This window comes from Pempheris klunzingeri, chromosome 12, assembly GCF_042242105.1.
Source record: "Pempheris klunzingeri isolate RE-2024b chromosome 12, fPemKlu1.hap1, whole genome shotgun sequence".
Taxonomy (NCBI): Eukaryota; Metazoa; Chordata; class Actinopteri; order Acropomatiformes; family Pempheridae; genus Pempheris; species Pempheris klunzingeri.
This window is the reverse complement of record NC_092023.1, coordinates 5189852-5210368: the sequence shown is the minus strand read 5'-3', so window position 1 is coordinate 5210368 and position 20517 is coordinate 5189852. Positions and strand designations below refer to the sequence as shown.

The window sequence follows — 20517 nt, the reverse complement described above, 5'->3', positions numbered from 1 at the left end:
AAAGAAAACTGTACATTTATATCACAAAGAAATGCCGTTGATACACCATGCATTTAACAGGACACACGCAAGGTAGTCTATGAAGAGGATAAAGCATAGCCTACATTACCTTTAAAATTATCTACAAAAAGAACAAATATATATACTGTACATCTGTACACAGACCCCTGTTGTAATAGGTATCAATATGAGAAGGTAGGCAACACAGTGCGAACCCCTCTTATTGGATATGTTGCATAGATCTGGAGATTTAAGCACATGGTTTTGGCCTTTTCAGACAAAGCTGTGCGAGCAGATCCGTCAGCTCCAACACAAAGCTTCTGCAGGGGACCGCTATACGTTCATGACAGGCGTTAGCTGCAGCAGCGAGCTCTGTGGTCGTATGCCGCTGCTCTTTGAATGCAGTTTCTCCAGGTTGTGTAAAAAGCCTCTTCTCTTGAGGCCCTCCAGAATGACGGTGTTGCTGGAGGCCAGACTGACACGGGTCCTGTAAGGGAAGAAGAAGAGGGGGCGTGAGGTTGATGTCTTCGGTAAATACGCCATTTAAACAAGGTGATGTGTTCATGCACTCCATCTGTCCACCCACATACCAGGGTGCACAGCGAGTTCAATGTCAGAAAAGAAGTCTTTTCTTCCTCTGATTATAGAATTTAAGTGCCGCACGGCAATTACACATAATTATCAAAATGACTCCCCTCTGTCCAAATAGTGGATGCTATAATTGGTCACGCGGTGTTTGTTCAGCTTACTTTAAAGGAAAAAACACAAATTGGGAGTAAGGCCAACCAGAGACATGTAACCCAGAGGTTAACTAACTTCAGCACTGTGTTTATTTTGCCTGTCTCCACCAGCATGTGGTGGGAAAGAGTCTGGTTAGAGAGATAAGACCTGAGCCTTAGGTGTGAAAACTAGTGAAGCACTGGTCTGAAGAGAGTCTGCATCTGGGATTACGAGCATTTCTTTTCTGTCTTCATAAAATCTTAAAATTAGGCTCTGCAGTAAGTTCAATGCCTTTGACAAAATACCCCTGGTCTCAAAGTGGGTTATAATGGAGTGGAAACATAATATCACAGTATCTTATTGCAGCTACAGTGAACAGCTATAAAGAGAGGCACTCACCGAGGAGAATCTATACCACTGTCTCCTGTGATGCTCTGGTTCTCTCCCATTTCCACCGCTTCTCCAATCTCTGCCCCTCTGGCTCTACTGGGCATGCTCAGAACAGCTCTGTGTGTCTGAGGAACGCCCGACTCATCGAATTCATCCTCCTGCACTTCCTCCACCTCAGCCACCCAGTGCGCAGACTCGCCGTCGCCCTCGTCAGCTGACTTACGGACCGTCTCGCTGTCTGATTCTATCTCACTGGTCTGGCAGTAGTCAAAGATGCTACTGTCTGCAACTTCAGATGGTTCATGACCGTCCAAATCAGGCTTGACCTCATGTCGTCCTTCCCCCTGGATTGATTTGCCTTGCCTGGGGCTGGGTTGACTTTGGGCCCCTGGTGATCTCGTCCTCTGACGGTGGTGACAGAGTCTCCAGCTGGCTTCTCCAGGTCTACTGGGGCTGAGGGAAGCTTCCCTGTGTGTTGTTGAGGGAACGAGGTCTTTGAAAGCGCTGTCCCTCGGATCTTGCATCGAGGCGACTTGTGGTTGGTGAAAGCTGGAATTATAAAAGTGACTGTGGGCCTCCTGATATTGCAAATCGGATTCACAGTTATGGTAAACCAGCTGGTGACCATGGTAGTCCGCTACACCTGTTTGGTACACATTTGCGGCATCAATAACCTCCTCCTCATTTAGGCACAAAGAGCTGCAGGCGTCCTCATTGTCCTGCTCATCTTCTCTCTGATAGAGCCTGTAGTCGTCCTCTATGAAGCCATCAGCGTCTGTTATTGACGGAGAGCTGTCAGCTATCAGTTCCTGCCTTTCTTCCAGGCTCTTAATCCTTTGCTCTCTGTTACTGACATTGACGGGTCTCATCTCCTGTTGTTCCTGGGTGGCTGCAGTTTCACAGGGCTGCTGGTGTGAAGAGACCTCGTCAGGCCTCTGAATGTCATCCCTTTGTGCGTTAGAGAGTCTGAGGGAGTGTTTCCGCTGTAAAGAGGGCTTGTTCCAGGGCAGAGTTGGGTCATATGAGTGGTTGATGACAGGCTCATAGGGATGAGTAGGGAGAAGGGCATGAGTATTGGAGTATTGTTGGATGTTAGCTAGGCCTTCATCCATAGTTTGGCTGTGGTCTGGCACACTGTTGAACTCGGCCTCCAGAAAAGGCCCATTTTGTCCCTCTCTCTCCCAGCTGTCCTTGCTGTTTCCTCCCCTCTGATTTCGGACCTTGTCGTCTATCCGGAGCGTGCTGCTCTGTGGGTAGGCTGAGCTGTAGTCCGGCGGCAGCTCCCTGTTGAGTTTAATGTCTGTTTGCAGGTGATCAGCAGTGAGGTCCCTCTCACGGTCACAGTCGTACCTGTCCTCAGACGTAGGGGATTTCCCTGCATGCTCTCCATCTGCTGCGATCACTTTGGCCCGATGCGGGTCCCAGGATTTGGAGCGGTGACTCATTCGCTCCTTCCTCCCTGGCCCTGAGGCCTTGCCCTCTTTCATCTCTCGTCTTCTTTGCTCTCTGTTGACGGCGGCGGGAATAACAGTCTCGACTTCTTTGATTGGATGAGTCTGGAAAGGGTTATCAATGCGTTTCTTATAAAGAGATTTTCCCTCAGCTGCTCCACCTTCTTCCGCTTGATCTGGTTCATTAACAGGGATTTCCACTTTGAGTCGAGTAGGGATCAAATCATCTCCCTCTGGATAATCTTCTGCACATATGGGAGCCTTACCCTTAACCCTCTCCTTCTCCCTTTCCCTCTGCTTCTCTCTGGAGGAGTGGGCCCTCCTCTTGCTGCGAGAGGCCTTCTGAGCAGATCTTCTCCCGGCCACTGCCTTTGAGGAGTGATGATGCCTGGGTTTTGAGTATGTTAAGATCTCGGTGGACATTCCCTTGTCTACGCCCTTATCGTCCTTATCCAGACCCCTGTCCAACACCCTGTCTGCTCCCCTCTCCTTTCTCTCCTCCAGCTTCTTCATTAAGACCGTGTGACGTGTCAAGTTGTCCACAGTCAGCTCGGGGTTGATGCGTTTGATGATGGCGTGCTCCAGGTCACGGGGCAAGTTGTTCAGGTCCTCCTCGTCTCTTACTGGCCACTCCTCTGGTGGGAACTGGCCTGAAAATGATGCATACTCCTTCTTTGGCTTTTCTTTTTTACCGCCATTCCTCCTGAACAAACTGAGACCAAACTTCCTCCCAGGCTTGTTGTCTTTTTCTTTGCGGCCAGTGGCGTTAGTAGTGCCTGTAGTTTTGCTGATCTCACTGGCCTGACAGTCTGCCGCCGTGGAGGTCGACTGATGCTGCACGGTGGGTTTGTGATCTAACGGTCGCGGCCATTTTAAGCTCTTGCCCGTGCATTCGCTTATTGAAATGGAGACAGAATGCTGGTCTGGGACAGTGGAGGGAGGGGCAGTGGCCGTTACAGTAGTGGAGGCGAGATTAGTGGATGTTTGGACAGGGCTGAAGCAGCTGCAAGACTTGCAATGCGCCACTGGCAGCGTTGGACTGCTCTCAACACAGGCATCGTTGCTCAATAGGTAAGTAATGGGCGGAGGTGAGGGAGGGTCGTCTGCTGAGCCAGAAGTCCACCAGTTCTTCTCTCGGACCATGTTGTTGGTGATGAAATAGGTCTGAGGCGTGACGATGAAGTAGCCCTCGCCTGTATGGTAAATTTTGCGCTCTTTGATCAGAGAGCCCAGAGCATTGTAGAGGATGTCCTGAGTGGGGATGGTTATCCCTGAGACACAGAAAGAGACAGGGGAGTTGAGGACATCAGACAATACAAAAAAAACCAAAAAAACGGCCATTCCCTGAAGCAAAGATTCAACATTTTGGAAAATATGTTCATATGCTTTTTGACTGATAACACACTCATGTATGTCTGGTAAATATCAGACCTATAGCCAGCAGTCACAGCAGCTTAGCTTAGCACAAAGACTGGAACAGCTAGCCTAGCTGTGTCCTATAGTAAAGTAAAGTAAGGTTACCATAATTTATCTTGCTTTCTTGTTTAAACCACGCAAAAACCAAAATGTAAAAGCAAGAAGAGGGTCATGTGCAGGACTATTTCTTGGAAGTTACTGTGTCTGGACAAGAAATATCACCAGCCATCCATAACCCTTGTTAAAGAGCAAACTGTAAGTTTTACACTTTTGTTAAACAAATAAGATACAACATGTTAGCTGTTACACTTAATAAGCTTTAGAGGTGCTAGTTAGTGGGTGTTGTTACCTTACGATAGAGCCTGGGAAGCTGCGCCCCCGTGTTTCCAGACATTGTGCTAAGCAAAGCTAACCGGCTGATGCCTGTAGCTTCGTATTTTCATCTAACACTCTGCCAAAGTGTTGAACTATAACTTTAACAAGCAAGATGAGGTCATATTTGAAGGTCTACCTGGGTGGGCTTTGCTCATGTAATTGATAAGTGCTTCCTGGTTGACGATGATTTGGGAGGAGTTCATATCTGAGATGACGGAGCACAACACCTCAGCCAAGGGAATGAACTGGGACTGGGGGACAGGGGACATCTGCACCGGGGACAGGTCACCTGAAACACACACAGACACACACACACACACACACAGCAGCAGATTATTGGGTGAAACAGGTGGGCCTGCTGCAGTACACACAAACACACCTGGGTTAGAGAGGTCTCTCTCTGATTTGTGCTGCCAGTGAAAACAACTCAAAGTACTGAAGTTGACATTCCTCTCCAAACCACCTTCTAAATCATGGCCGAGGTGGTCTATTTATGTGAGTTATATGAACCATGCCTGACTGCTTTTGAAATTCCATCAGTACTGGGATAGACCACTGAATTCCATTACTCCCACAGAAGTGACCACAGGTCTGCCTGCTGGGCAGATCAGATATCCTGCCCCCCATAATCACACGGCCCTACATATCCAGGAGGTGCTCTTAGACAAACATGTTACTGAAAATGAGAGACTCAGAAAAAAAAAAAAGGCAGAGAAAGTCTTGGAAACATTTGTCTTTGTGAAAATACTATGAAGCTCATTCTGCATATGTGTACCCCACGTCATAATCCCTCCACTCCGCATAGCTCTGCAGGCGGACAGGGATCCTGTTAGACAGAAGCCACAATCATAAAACTAAGCTGCTTTAAAAGCTAACCAGACATTTTCAAAACATTTTATCTCAGAATCAAAAACAATCAACATAGTTTCACACATGGAAAAATGTAATTGAAGCAACATGCAGTGGTGAAGTTCCTAAGTCTATAATGAGGAGAGCAGGAGAGGTTAAGATGTGCCATAAAGACTCTTCCACGCCCTGTTAATAGGATAGGACATCTAATCTGAATTAACACAGTTGTAACTAACATTTAAATCTCTAACGATCAATGTGTCAGCTTGTTTAAAGACAAGAGACGACTCATAGCACCAATCATGAAACACAGTTCCTTTTTCCTACAAGGTGAAGCAGCTACAAAGCAACAACTGACTTCTCCAGTCAAACCTGAAGGAGAGAAGCAGGGCATCATCGTCAATCCTGGCGATTCCACGCGCAGATCCAAGTCTTTAAGTGGTTTGTTTTAGGTATACAGTGGAGCTCAAATGTTTATGTTCAGGTTCAGATTAGAGATAGCTGCGGTTAGGCTGAGTTTTGATGTGGTTATGGTTAGGATAAGAATGAGGATGAGGGTTTTGTTGCTTGGTATCCTCAAGAATTCATTACGAATTAATTTAAAAAAAAAAGGGAAAATGAAAGATTCTCTCTTCGCTCCTGCAGCCTTTATGAAACCGTTTTTTTCTTTTACAAACCTCATTATGACCAATTCTCTACAAAAATATACTACTACACAGAGCACAAAGTTTACTGAGGGAGCACCAAAACAAACCAGATCCCACTGCTGATGAATGATTAGCATCTGAGCTGGGTTAACACAAACCGCCTTCATACGAACAGCAGACGTAAGGGCATGAACATAACCTTACCCACAGGGCTGGAAAATTGGTTTTAGTTAATCAGCTACACCTCATTAATGCAAGGAGCACAATGGGCGAGTGAAGGGGTGAGAGATATGACACACAAAGTGCTCGATAATCACACTAAACCTGCTGTATTTCATACATCCAAAACAAGTTATGTGCAAGTTTGAGTCTAAAAAAATATATAATGTAATTTTGCTACACAGCCATTTGGAGCTCCAACACCGTTTTTGTTATTGACATTTTCCCCCATCAGGTTTCCAGATGTGCTGACAACAGCACTTTGTGTGTAAATGTGTGAATTAAGCTTAAACATGTGGCGTGTGCAACTGTGAGTGATTCTCCCATCAGCCCCAGGGCATTCAGGGAAAACAGTGCCAAGCTCACACATGATGTAAACTAAACATTTACAACCCTCACACTTGAACCACTTAACGTCCAAGACAGGGAAAATAAACAACAAATCAAATATTTGCTATGACTGAACACACATGTACCACCCACATGCTGACAGATCCAGGCACGCCCACTAATAACTGCTCATATGGAGTATTATTACCCCTGAAGCACCACTGACAGCGTTGCCAGATTTGATTGACAAAAGGCAACCCAATCAGACGGCAGAACCTGCATAATAATGGACAGAATAATCATTTGAATAGGACAAAAAGGCTCAATCTAGTTGTCATAAACTAAAATTAACAGTCAAATAAACTTGGTGCAATCTCAATCAATCTAATTGGAGAAAAGCGACAGAGTTATTGGGATGTGGCCTAAATTTTGGTTGGTGAAAAACTGACGAAATGGTACAAAAAGTAGCCTAAACGATCAGAACAGGTGTGAAATGACTTTAACCTGCACAATTACATAAAAAGTACAGCCGCAGAGCAGCGCTTTCCTCACTGACATTTATGAATCACATCTCATTCTGTGTTTCAGTTATATAAAAAATGTTTTATCCCCTGTGAGAAATAGGTCAAGCACAGTCTGCAAAAAAAGGACAATTATCAGCACAGTGAGCTCACTTAAGGCTTGCAAATCTCACAGACAGGGGTCTTTCTTTCTAAAACTGATCCCATGACACATGGAGGGATTGTAAAGAAAAAAAAAACCCATCTGCCTTCCCCCGGCGGCTCCGACAGAAGACGTTAATCTGACTAAACCTCAGAGCGGATATCTCAATAGCAGTCTCCCTGGGCAGTGAATTAGTGCTGCTGACTTAGCTCCTCATTGTGTTTAACTTCCTATAGGAATGTCTGGCAGGCAGTCCACATGGCAATCACTTATAACCCCTGTCAACGGTCAAAAGGCCTGCAGGGATATGACAAGGTCAGGTGGGGGAGAGGCAGATAATTAATGTCTTAATCACAGGGAATCAATAAACTAATGCAGCACCTTTAAAAAGACTTCCCATAACACTCGATCTCTTTGCTAGATCGAGTGATATCCTCTCCGTCCACGTCCTGGTACAAAGCAGGATATCCTGTCCGACACCTGCTGGCATGATTTGTACTCTTTAGGGAGTTGAGAGCAGAAATAGGTTCAAGGAAGAGCATATTTCCCACATGCCATTCAGTTACTTTCAGTCTGATTGCAGAGCTGACAAAAAAAATTCAATAGAAAAGCGAGACTGACAAAGAAAGTGTGAAATAAAGGAGAACAATCCACCTCCAGCAGTTTATTTGTGGGAAAAACTTGTAATAGAAAGATGGGCCCGGCAGAGGTTCAGTGTTTATTGAGTCTAACATTAGCAGGCGTGACCGTCGGGGAGGCTCACTGTCGTAACCGTCTTCTCTCCAGGGCGAACAGACTTCTGTGTTCCTGTAATCTAAGACAGGGTCACCGACATTACGTTCATTGTCATACACAGCATGAATACCCTGCTGGGTGCCATGGCAACCAAACCCTGCACCACAAGGAATAGGGAGGGAAAACAGCAGCTCGAGAGTCAAACAGGAGGGGCAGCGGTCCAATATTACCCTTTAAAGGGGCACTCCACCAGTTTCACATGGTGAAGTCAGTTCAGCTGGTTAGTCCTTCTCAGCCTGTGAAAACACTTTTACAAAGTCTTCTTTGTCAGGTTTGTCATCAGGGTTATTTCACCTTGAGTTTGACGCCTGACTTACAAACTGGAGGTGCAGAGTTTGAGAGACATTTGCGAGGCAGGAAGGGTCTAAAGCTGCCACACTCTGCATCATCAGAGTTGCTCGTCGGACGGTCGCGTAGCTTCGGAAACCCCCTCCCTCCCCCAAACATCTACCAAAGTCGGATTAGGGGGACCCGCCGTCTGACCATTTTCTGTAACTTCCTGAAACTGACGACCTGACACTCACACAGCAGCTGTGTGGAGGTGAGATAGGAGTTTGAACCTTTTCACGAACATCTTCCAGGAGAGTTTGTCTGAGAATGTGCACCTTTATCCCCACAGATCTACGTTTATCCCCATTTTTAAACAAGACGTGTCTCCCCCCCCCCCTCTCTTTGACAGTTGGCTTTTCACTCCACCTTCATCTGCAGCTATTCAGAGTGAACACATACATTTTTGATTTGGTCGGACAACACGTCAGGTTATTTTTCATCCCATACTCAATCGCGTGACGTCCTAAATTGTATCCAGAGTATCTCAGTGAGAGCCACTGGCGTGATGCATGCTCATTGTCAATTTGGATTAAAAGAGATCATCGCAACTTTATATAACAAGCCTTAAACTTTGCTGTAATGGTACTCACAACATTAAAATGAAGTGACAGAGCCCACACTATGCAGAGCTTTAGCCCAACATGTATTTCTTCCCATGTCATACAGTTTCTATGTAAGAATAAACTGCTGCCCGGGGAATAAAAATGAAAAATGCCTGTAGCTGACTGCTCAGATTGTGGAGATGATTGACAGAGACCTTCTCTCCTCTCTCCCCTCTGAGATCTTTTTGGCTGCTGACACTGATCAATGCCACATGTATTCACATGGCTGTGTTGTTACTTGGCCTCAGAGCCACATGAGTCCCATTTCATACGTGATTGCATTACATCTTTTAGAAGAAAATACTGACACACCACGCCGGAAAAAAAATCCTTCAAACCGTGAGTGCTGTAACACGAAGTCCTGCAGCAACACAGACCCGAATTCAATCAGTGCTTAGATGGATGGGACACAACGCCACCTGAACATTTAGCATTTCAAGGCTGGAAGTACCTGTTAATGTTTAAGAAACTCTCCTTGGTGACTGTGACACACAGAGACCTCCTATAATCAAACATGTATATGATGTAAACGATACATGAAACCTTCTTGACAGCTTGCATATTATTTTTCATTTCAACTAATAAGCTGAAATGCATAATATCTTTATTGGCTTTTGCTAACGAGCGCAGCGGTAAAATGATCTTCTGTCCGTGTGCTGTTTCTTTGCTGTAAGCAGTCCAGGAAGATTCCTGTAAATTTAAACACACTGCACTTAATGTGGTTATAAATTATGCTGTGTAGTTATTAGGCAGGCTATCAATGTGGGTCCGGGGACGGCAGTATCGACCGGAGCACCACTTTGGTCCACACTGACATATCGAAAAAACTACTGGATGGATTACAATGAAATTATAACAGACATTCTTGGTCCCAAGAGGATGAATCCTACTGTTTTCGGCGAGCCAATGATTTTTTTTTTCTACAGATTTTGACAAATAGGGTTTAAACTATTTTCATGCATTGCTGAGAGACCAGAAAACCTTAGCAAAAGCTTGTGTTTGAATCTACTCCCTGACTTTTCACCTTCGTGCTATCACAGGTAAAATCTCGCTGAAACATCAGTCATGTTGCCACAATATCTCACTCCCAACCTCTGTGGAAACACACTCTCACAGACACAGACCATCTTATCTCATCCTGGTATCGTCTAATCTTTTAGGCTCCAGTAAGCAAACAGGCTAATCTTCTCTCTCCCTCATTAAGGACACACTGCATGGCATTCAACGTGAACTTGAGACCTGCCCAAACTGCAAAATCCCTCCCTGTCTCCCACCGAGTGAGACCTTGTGAAGAACATGCATCAGTGAATCTACAGGCTGCATGTGAAAGATCTGAGTCCAGCCTCTGTCAAACATTCATACAGTCAGATTTAGTGTAACTGGAAGAGATGCCAACTGTAATTTATGTCCTGACTCCCTCCGAGTCCCACGACCGCTTCCCTTTGTTTTGGGTTTTTTGGTCTAACAGGCCTCCATGATCCCTTTCTTAAGTGCATGTGTGTGTGTGTGTGTGTGTGTGTGTGTGTGTGCTTTACGAGCTTGTGTCTTTCAGTCCCATTGAACAGACAGATGTGGGCGTTGCAGTTAAACGGCCCAATAAACTGAGTGAAAAGATCCCTTCAGAGAGCAATCACAGCCCGAGTGTCCCAACAGCCAAACCTCGCCCAGTCTAACAACCCTGCCCTTTCCTGTCCTCCCGCTCTGAAAGCACTCAGAGAAATCAACATTACATTAAAAATGTTTGCAACAAACATCTAGAAACATCTAGATCTGTAGAATTACTGAACATGACCTTCCCGTTTGGATATGGCCAAATTTTATCAGCACAGCTGCCACCGTCCCACTTAGAAACACATCAATAGCCAATAAAAGACTGAGCCACTGATCATTTTACTGTTTTCCTGATTGATTCACGACAATAAACCAAGCAGTTCCGTCAGAACTTGAAGGCATTAGGTAAATATTTAATCTTTCCCACTGATGGGTCAGTGTCTCAGAGTGCTCGTGTTTAAATATTAAGCGAAGCGTTCAGGTGGGAGGAAACGAGTGAAATTTGGACTTTGTAATCAGTTTTTGAGGTATTGTGTTTGTTGGCGGTTTAACGTGGCAATGCTGACTCAGGTTAACCGGATAAAATCTGGAGAACCTTCTGCACCATTTAATCTAATTTACATCTATTGTCAGGAAATGAAAGCCGACTTCTGAATGCTACATGTGAGCGTAAACGGTGCTCGTCATTCTGCAGAGCAGGAGATAAGAGAAAGAGTCAAAACGGCTAAAAGACTTAAGAGGATCCATGAGCTGAAACTTTGGGCAATGAGGAGAAACGCAGGCGAGTTTTGTGTTGACTCACATCACCATAGAAACCTTTACTGTGGCAGCGACCTGCCACATGCAATACAAAGCCAAAGAAGAAGAAGAAACAGCAGCACAAGTGGGGAACGGGTATCTAGAATCCAGCCTTAGCCTTGGGACTCTCTTTGCCAAACCGATCCTTTGACATTTAACATATGTTGGCAAGAGAGCATAAACAGGCTGTGACTAAGCTTCTCAAGTCGACATTCACAGAGCTTAAAACATCTCACGCTCACATAGTTGGTCACCGCACGTCTTGGCTGCAGCTGTAATGCCATTAAATAATGTTTTTAGCATCTGACTCAAGAACAATTTGAACAACGATCCAGCTCCGTGCCACAACCAATAAATGAGCCGATGCTGAACTGGTGTGCAAAAAACCCCGTCATGGTGTTCTTGTGAAGTAGGAAATATACCTGACCAGGTGTTAAACAGGAGGCCGCTAACAATGTGAAGGTAGACAGGCCTGTATTATGGGGCTGTGTGTAACATGATACGATACACAGCAGTGCCAGGAGACTGGGTTTAAAGCACAACACTTTGCTTTCCCATCTTTTTACTTCGTACGTCGCACCTCCTCAGACTTAATGGGCCACACCCCGACTTATCTGGCTCTCGTCTGCCTTCATGCACACGAACAGTACCCCACAGTCCGCCTGTGCCGTTTCTGCCAGACGCCTGGTGAGTCCAAGCCATTTAAATGTGTGCCGCAGTACCTTTCCTTTGTTCTTTGACAGCCACGGACATGTTTTTCACATTTCTGTTAAAATCGCTGCAGTGTGTAGAAGCTTTATCCAAGTCCTCTGCCTCCTCTCAGGCCAAATTTGTCACAATCTCCCGACCAGCCACCTCATCTCAGTTCGGTTCCAGCTCGGATCTAATGTGTCTGAGGCCAAACTTAACTTTTCATCTTCACACAAGACGCCCAAGTTAAAGGGATAATCCAGAGGTTATTGTTGCACTTCCATAAAAATGGGGACTTGCAGCCTGATTAAATTAAATTATTTCCACAGAGGGTGAGACTTTTAGTCCTTTGTATGACATCACCACGTTTGATTTTTCAGATTTTGGACACTTCATTCAGAGTCATACAAAACATTTGATTTACTAAGATTGATTTTATTTACTTCAAATGAAACACTTCATTTAACACAAACTTTTTCCAGTCAGATCCTCATATTATCTGACATTTAAATGTCTTCACAATTACAATTTGGCCTCAAAAGTTTAACATTCACATTAGCAAGGATCTATGTGCTCCATTTAGCTGCTCTTGGTGTTCCTGTTATTCAGGAGGAACGTTTTGTTCCCTTTTTAAAAACTGAATTCATAATCATGTGTGGCCTTAATCTTGGCAAGTTATTGATTACTGCAGAAAATAACATGCACCAAACCTAGTTTGCTACAGCTGATAATGGAGCCAAGTACTAATTACAACCTGCACTATTGCAGATCAATGAGAGTCTGAACTGGCTGTCTGAACAACCATTTAAGGAAAACTCAAGTTTACAAGCTTTTCTGCAAAGGATGGATGGATCAACTGATTGTGTGGTTGATAAAAAGATAATCAAATTCAGTGCATGCATCGCTCACCTCGGATCTGTTTTATTCAAGACACGAAAAAAAAGCCTGGTGTTTGTCCAGATGCTCTGATGACCTTCCCGATTGGCGCACTTTCAAAGTAAATGCATTTACTCAATGAGGAATGCAAAATCATAAATGCACTTTATTGCTCCTGCATGAACCTTTTAAGGTAGTAAATTCTACCAGGAAGCAACGAGGAATTTCAGCGCATTATTTAAATGACACATCTGTCATCTTTAAAATAATATCAACATCAAAGTGCTCATGTCCTCCCACTGCCTAAATGAGGAATATTAACATATTGTCAGGTCAAAATATCTCCTCTGCTTAAAAATCACGCAGTCATGAGTAAGTGTTCACGTCAAGGTTTTTCCTCTGTCTGTTGTTGTCTGTTTGTTTCCAAACAGTCTGGCTTTGGCTTGAAACATAGTACCATCTCAGCCACAACCTTATGATGCAGTGTCTATGTGGAACAAAAAAAAAAAAGCAACACAATGCTGCTCTGTTTGCTGATACTTTACTAGAAATTAATTCAGTCAGTGGTTCCCTGAAGTTGTTTAGACTTTTTGGATCTGATTCAGTTGCGATGTGTTTCACAACTATCCTGCTGACTGAAAAAAGTGTCCTGTATTTAATCTTTTTAGTGTGTGTTCCCCAAGGCTCAATTTCAGGCCCTCTCTTAAATTATATTCATAATGTCAGTAGTCAGCTTTAAACACCTGTACAGTTTGCATTTTTACGGCACTTTCTCACTGCCAGTAAAACTGAACTGTGCATTGCACTCTCATGCTAACCCCTGAGCTCAGTTTCTCCAGTTTCCAAGATCGGATCTTCCACCCATGCAGCTTTTCCACACTGACACCCCGCCACCAAAACATATATACAGACAATCTAACAGGGTTTCCAGCAGATCCACTCCCCTTAATCAAGAGTGATGGCAGTCATTGGTTGCAGATGAAACCCATTTCCTCCTATTTAACCAAGCTCGTGGTGCTGCAGATTCCTGTGTTTGTTATCCCAGCATTTAGAACGGAGCTCCCGTCCAGTGTCTGCCATATGATCCATCACTTTTTAATGCCCTGCAACAGGTCAGCACACAGCTCCGCCGTAGTGCTTGAAAGTATCTTTCACTCTGGAAATACAATAACACTGCGCTTTGCTATCACAGAACCAATGTTAGCATACCATTGCATTTATCAATGCTAAATGAAACAAAGAAAACATCCTGTCAGGAAACTGAGGGGTAATAGTAATACCAAATTTAATGCAATATAGCGTCACCTCTGTGTCGACCCATTTGTCTGACCAGAGAGTGAATGAAGATAAATCCCACGGGGGAAACCCAAGCAGCCGCTGACAGGGTGTATAAGCTGAGGGATACAGAGGAAACTCTTCAACTGTTATTGTTGGAACCGCTCCACTCCACCGCTACGGGTGAGCCCAATATTTGGGTCGATAAAGAGGCCGGCATGCCTGATTCGCACCAGGGGCAAGCTTCCTGCTCAATGGGAAAGGATGTGACTAACAAATGATGTGCTGAGAGGCATGCACGCACACGCCTAGTGGCTCACACATGTGTATGCACCGAGGAGGGTCACGTCTGAGAATGGAGGTCAAGGTTTCCTCATATGTGAACCGTGTACCAAAACATCTTGCACAAGTGCAGGAAATAGAAAGACATTCTTGATCAAAGCAGAGACATACCCTTGGCGCTGGAGCAGTAAAACATAATATGAGTGCTTGTATAATAAGACTTACACCAGCAATGCAATTTGAAAAGCAATCTAGAGGTTCAACAAAGCTGCAAAGAGGCTGCTTTTCTACCCATTACATTAAGTTACATGTTACTTTTTAATGAATCTGCTGTCAACTGTTTATTCAGGATACATTAAATGCTGCGTTCTTTGATCTACCAACCTCGACACTGTTGGGTACCAGCAGATTTGGTATATGGTTTCTAAAAACATTCCTCCTCTGTTTTGGAGAGGAGAACAAGAACCCACCGCTGTCATAATACATACGCTTAATGATCTTGAGCCTGAAAATCAGCAGCATATATTTTGCGTAACAGCTTAATGTCATACTATTAGTGTCAAGGGAGCTCCAGGGTGATTATCTTTAACCAATATTGTTTAAGGGCAGCTCAGATGGTAGCTGTGACGGAGCAGAATTCAGACAATTATGCTTCTTTGAGTGTTTCCCTTCATAAATCTGTCTTTAACCACAAACACAGATAAATACATTAACAATTCGTGCGGGTTCTTTAACAACGTCCTCAGTGAAAACACATTTTATGTACTTGTACCTCAGGGGGCATTGGGAAAGCTGCAAGTAAAAAATAGAAATTCGACCTGAGTATTAGTGTGAAGGAGGAAAATAAACAGACAGTCAAATAGGATTAGGTGTGGCCAGTGAGAACACAGTTAAGTCAAGTCAGCAGTGAAGTTAAAAGGAGTTGTGTTAAAAAAAAAACAGTAAAATAGTTAATAATAATCAATAAACAGTAGAAATAGTACCTACATTTAATGAATTCAATTGCATACAGTGAGAAAATGTCCACTTTTATATAATTAATAGTGTAGAATAACATCCAGTATATAATCCATTCATAGTGAACACATTTGTACGGGTGGGATGCACGTTGGGAGCCACTGATGGAAACGACTAAGAGAAGCTGAAGTGAGCGAAGAACACCTGGATACTGTATTGATGCGTGTCGCGCTGTTTGTCTCCCAACAAACCCTCTGAAGCTAAATGACCTCGAGGTGGCTTGTTAGCAGAAAGGCTGCAACCTTTGACCTGTGCTGCTTATTTAGGACAGGGTGGGCCATTTAAACCTGGAAAGGCCCGGCGAGGGGGTGTCATGGTTAATAAGCTAACATCTGGAAGAGTTATGACCATTAGTGAAGCGCTCTGAGACTTTGACAAAATACCCTCATGAAAGGAGACACCCCTTGTGTGAAAATGCAACACTTTCAAGTGAAAAGTACAGAGCAGAGATGAAGCTCTCTGAGCCAGCGAACTCAGGAAGTGATCTCAAGAGTAAATGAAGCATTTCAGGAATGCTTCACCACCTCATGGTATGGCGAGTTAAATGAAACATACCATTTAAAAAGGAAACTTGGCTTAAAAAGTGCAGCATAGCCGTGTCCAAGCTCTCCAAAAACACACAGAGGGAGACCTACAGTGTGTCCTACAAAGGCCAAAAGAGTGTTTTTCATTGCGAAAGTGAGAGGCCTGTCCAGAGGACTCATTCACGTCCATGTTCAAAGAGGCTTGGGGCAGGTTACAGAGGTTGAATGAAGGCAGGATACAGAACACCTCATTACACCACTGGCTGACTGCATATAAATGTTTCAGCTTGTGGATCCGTGCTCATCCTGCTGCCGAGACAATAGTGGGACTCTAAATAATGCAGAACCAGCTATTATGAAGCCTCTGGTTTCAACTAGGGAGCCTAGAGAGCTGTCCAATAAGAATTTAGTCTTAAAAGACTGCTGACGAGGCGATTCCTCGTCAGCAGACACAATAACAACTCATACAACATAAAATTGAGGGAAAAGTTCGACATTTTCTGGAATATGTTTATTCGCTGTCAGGTTACATGAGAAAATTGATACCACTCTCATGTCCTGCTTAGCATCTTACTGAGGTTCAAAAATACACCTACCAGCACCTCTGAATTCGACTAACTAACATGTTTCACATTCGCTAGTTTAATCTGGACGCATCTTTGTCCCCCTGCTTCCGGTCTTCATGCTACACCAGCTGATCACCTCCTGTAGTCCTGTGCGCCAATATGTGACATCCTAGCTTGATTTCTACAAACACATTTCTGGCATATTTTTTATTCTTATATTCTGTGTTTCCTGCAGGACACCCACCTGATTGTAAACTCAAACAGGGTGACTGTAAACTGTATCTAAATCTGATCATTCACAGTGTAAACATAAACACAATGGATGTCAATACTCTCAGCGAGAAGGATGCTGACTCTACTGACAGTGATCTTAAACACTTTAAACTAGAAAAGCTCACTCAGCAGAGTGCAGATCTATGCCAAGTTATCCATTTACGCCAAACCATAACGTTCCATTTAGGATGACGGCAAAGATCGAAGAAATGGAGAGTTATTCATGTTGAATAGTCCGTAATTTTAGTGGATTATAACATATTGGTTACGGCATTAAGACCAAACTTTTCTATGGTTGCCAGTTTTGGAGCCAGGACTAAGGCCGAAATCTGGCCGGTAACACACGAGGTAATGGCTTGTTCTTAGCCTGGCTGAATGTCTTCTGCTCTGTGATGTGAAACTGAAGCAGCTGTTGATGACTTGCAGCCACTACTGGCCGATTAAGACGAGTGAGGAATCAGCAAAAAAGTTATAAATCAGCTGTGAGAGGTTTTTCAGCAAGGATATAAATGTATACTAATAATTTTAGGCTGATTGGTCCACACACACACACACACACACACACACTCACGACCAAACATGTGATCCCCTCCAGGTCTAGTGGATATAAGAACTGTTTACAGGGACGAAAAGGGATGAGGAGATCATTTAAAGAGAGGAAGAATGAGAAACACCCCGCGTACGGTCAGGAGATGAAGAAGTGGAGAGGTCATCCTCAGTGCCAGTGGGGCCCATTCCCACCAGGATAACAACGAGGCCTGTTCATACCTCCTCCGCACCCTGTCTGTTTACCTCGGCCTAACCTCACCACGATCCCCTTCCTCCATCAACTCTCCCCATCTCCCGCACACCTTTTTTTTCCTGCATATTCTCCCCTCAGAAGAGGCCCAGAGGCGGCTGATGGGTCCGCAGGACAATCTGTCTTCACTCAGGCTGTTAGCGCCGATAACCAGACAGGACCAATGAGGATTTAGCACAAATCAATCACAGTGATTGCCTCTGTTTGTCTGGGAGCTTTGTTTTTGCCATCGTTGTCCTTCTCCATATTTCAGCTTAACATCTTCTACACTAGTTCCTTTGCTCTCCTTTAAAAAACCATCTCACGTCAGGAAAGTCACATCTCAACCTTGCTCTGACCCGAGAAAGGAAATAGGGCTGTTTGAAATTCACTGTAGCCTGTAACTCATAACTTTTCTGTTTTCCAGCTGACATATTTATATCAGGACAATGTCAAGGCCTTAAAGTCCATGCCTGATATCAATCTAGGAGTCTGACTTCCTCAGTCCCTCACTGGCCATGAAACGGAGGGACATTAATCCTGGGTAGCAGAAAAGCGGCGGTGGTCGGCAGCCAGTCGCACAGTGATTCACTGCTGACTAATTCTCAGAGAGAAGGCAGTAAAGCAGGGTCTGACAGCATGCCAGCACTGATTTCCATACAAATTGCTGCGGTGTGAGGTGAAGGATTTGTTAAGGAGGAGAAGGAGTTGACGTCTCCACACACACAGACGTGTTTGCAGACAAGTTTGTGGTGTGAAGCACAAACACGAGGAGTCCGCGGAGGTATCTGCGGCTGCCTCGCATCTGACTGTGAGCTCAGCTTTGTGCTGACGCTGTGCATAGTAATAAGCTCAGCATCACCTTTGGCTCATATGGTGTTTGTTTGTGTGCTCAGGGCCAAACTGTCTCACAGCGGGATGGCACGTCAGCCTCCACCTCCCCCCTCCTCCTCTGGCGCTCCACGCCCTCCCGGGTCTCCCCTTGTGTGGTCTCTTCCTCCCCTTCACATCACATTCCTCCCTTTACTTGTCCGTGCACTGCTCAATCTTGCAGCGCTGACGGACTGATCCGAAGTCAGCAGGTAGACAGCAGCAAAGCGTGCATCCAGACAAAGACAGACGTATCATTAGAGAGACAGACCTTAAAAGGCAGCTGGTCCAAATGGTTTCTCAGAGCCAATGTGTGTGTTGCTGGGACACGATTTCAACAACCAAAAAGAACCTGCTGCAGCTCAACTTTAGCTCCAAAATTGGGGAAAACCTGCCCTTGACACCATTTCATCCTGCAGTTGTGTACTTTCCTAGTGGAAGGTGGTGCTTTGTGGCAGAAACATACAAGACAGACAGAAGGTGTGGGGGGAAAAATGTGAATAAGCTGGTGTATCTCTTAAGAATACTGTCATTAGGGCTAAAACCCCACACAGGGTTGTCATTTTCTCACACAGCCGGTGCTGTCAGGCATTTACAGCCCATGAGATCATGCTATAGGAGGCTGCATAAAGGTTTCCATTCATTGTTTCTATGCAGCCATACGCTGCTCGAACACACATCTGAGACGGAGAGCCAGAGAAGGGGAGCAATTAGAAGCGATTACATGGTATACAGAGCTTTGTTAACAAGCTTTGGTAAACACATCAGTGCATCGACAACAAGGGGAGGCTGCTCAGGAAACCCATTAGACGACATGTAGCGGCAGCAGAGATTCAAGGAATAACTTCTCTCATATTTGAACCAATGTTGCTGCTTTGACTGATTAAAAAAAAAAAAAACACCTGTGCTGCTGTGACCTGTGATCGTGGCACCATGTCGCTGCTCATGGCGATAAAATGTGGCCTCTTGTCAAATTGTGTGGAAATGTTGAAAAAGAATGGGAATTTATGTATGTAACAATATAAATATGACATAAAAAGGAGAGATCACCTCGTCGTTCTTTCCTCTGAGGGGGTGTTTCATGCTTTTACGCTTCCAAAAAACTAATGACTAGAGATAATGGTCATAATAATCCACATCTAGTGTTAGAGACAGTGAGACTCACTAAAAACAAGACTTCACCTCAGACATCAGACTGAACTGAGGTTTGTGACCAGTCTTGATACAAGCCCAGAGGAGAAGGAGAGAAAACCTGCCACCTCTGTGCTGCTCAAAGTTTATGACTTTCACACATTTCTCTCAGTGTGGTAAACAAATGTTGGTTGTTTGACTCTACGGTGTCCTATAAAGAAAAAAAAAAACACATGCCCCTCTTGTATGACTTGTGTTTCTTTCCTGTGCCATCACCTTTAACACTCTTGTGCTTAATTTGCATTTGCAGCCTTTTTGCATTCTGTCACAAGATTATTTCTAGGAAACTTTGCAGATGCATTTATTGGCTTTATGAATAATAAAGATCATAGACAGGAGTGGTGTTACATACCGACAGCTTTAATGATAAATCCCTTTGGCGACCTCAGCGCCCGGCGCATCCACGCTTCTCGCAGCACCTCCAGGTTGTTTGCGTTCCCTTGAATGAAAAGCACCAAATTCTCCATCCATCCCTGATAGTGCACCTCAGCTATGGCTTTAACTAGCCTCTTATTCCAAAAACTGCGCTGGTTCTGCGATTTAAAGTCAGCAAAAACCTCCTGGCCACTGGTGCTGTTGGCGTTGACTTTCCCTCCGCCGGCGCGCAAACTCTCCTCGTCCGGGCCGAGGACGACTGCGAGAGAGGCGGCGGAGAGCTGGACAACACGCTGCTGGTGAGACATTTCTAACGCCTTTGTGGGCTCCAGGAGGGAGCTATCATGCCAGGAATTAAATTGCACTGGTTAAAAGACGGCTGTCCTCAGTGAAAATCCAAACAAACGCGGTGGTTCGCCTCGCATTCCTCCAGTCCGGCAGCGAGGGATCCGGAGGCGCAGGGACCGTCCGACTGGTTTCTCTCGGCTTCCAGGGAAACCAGTGACGGTGGCAGAGAGGAGGAGGGCTCACCAGCCTGCTGCTGGTCACACAGGTAGACCTCCCACTAGGTCTTCACTGTGTGTGTGTGTGTGTGTGTGTGTGTGTGTGTGTGTGTGTGTGCTCTGTTGTGCAGGAACAGGTGCTGTTTCATTCAGGACATTCA

General features: G+C 44.8%; 2 protein-coding genes across 2 annotated transcripts in view; one reads left to right on the top strand and one right to left on the bottom strand.

Moving 5' to 3' along the window:
- LOC139210518 (leucine zipper putative tumor suppressor 2 homolog) overlaps positions 1–20517 on the top strand; it is a 207155-nt gene that overhangs the window by 111495 nt on the left and 75143 nt on the right. The window lies entirely within an intron of this gene.
- stox1 (storkhead box 1) lies at positions 84–20275 on the bottom strand. Its single transcript, XM_070841095.1, has 4 exons — positions 19831–20275; positions 4489–4641; positions 1120–3832; positions 84–487 (listed from the first exon to the last, which is right to left on the bottom strand). The coding sequence occupies exons 1-4, from the start codon at positions 20159–20161 to the stop codon at positions 334–336; spliced, it is 3351 nt and encodes a 1116-aa protein (XP_070697196.1). The 5' UTR covers positions 20162–20275; the 3' UTR covers positions 84–333.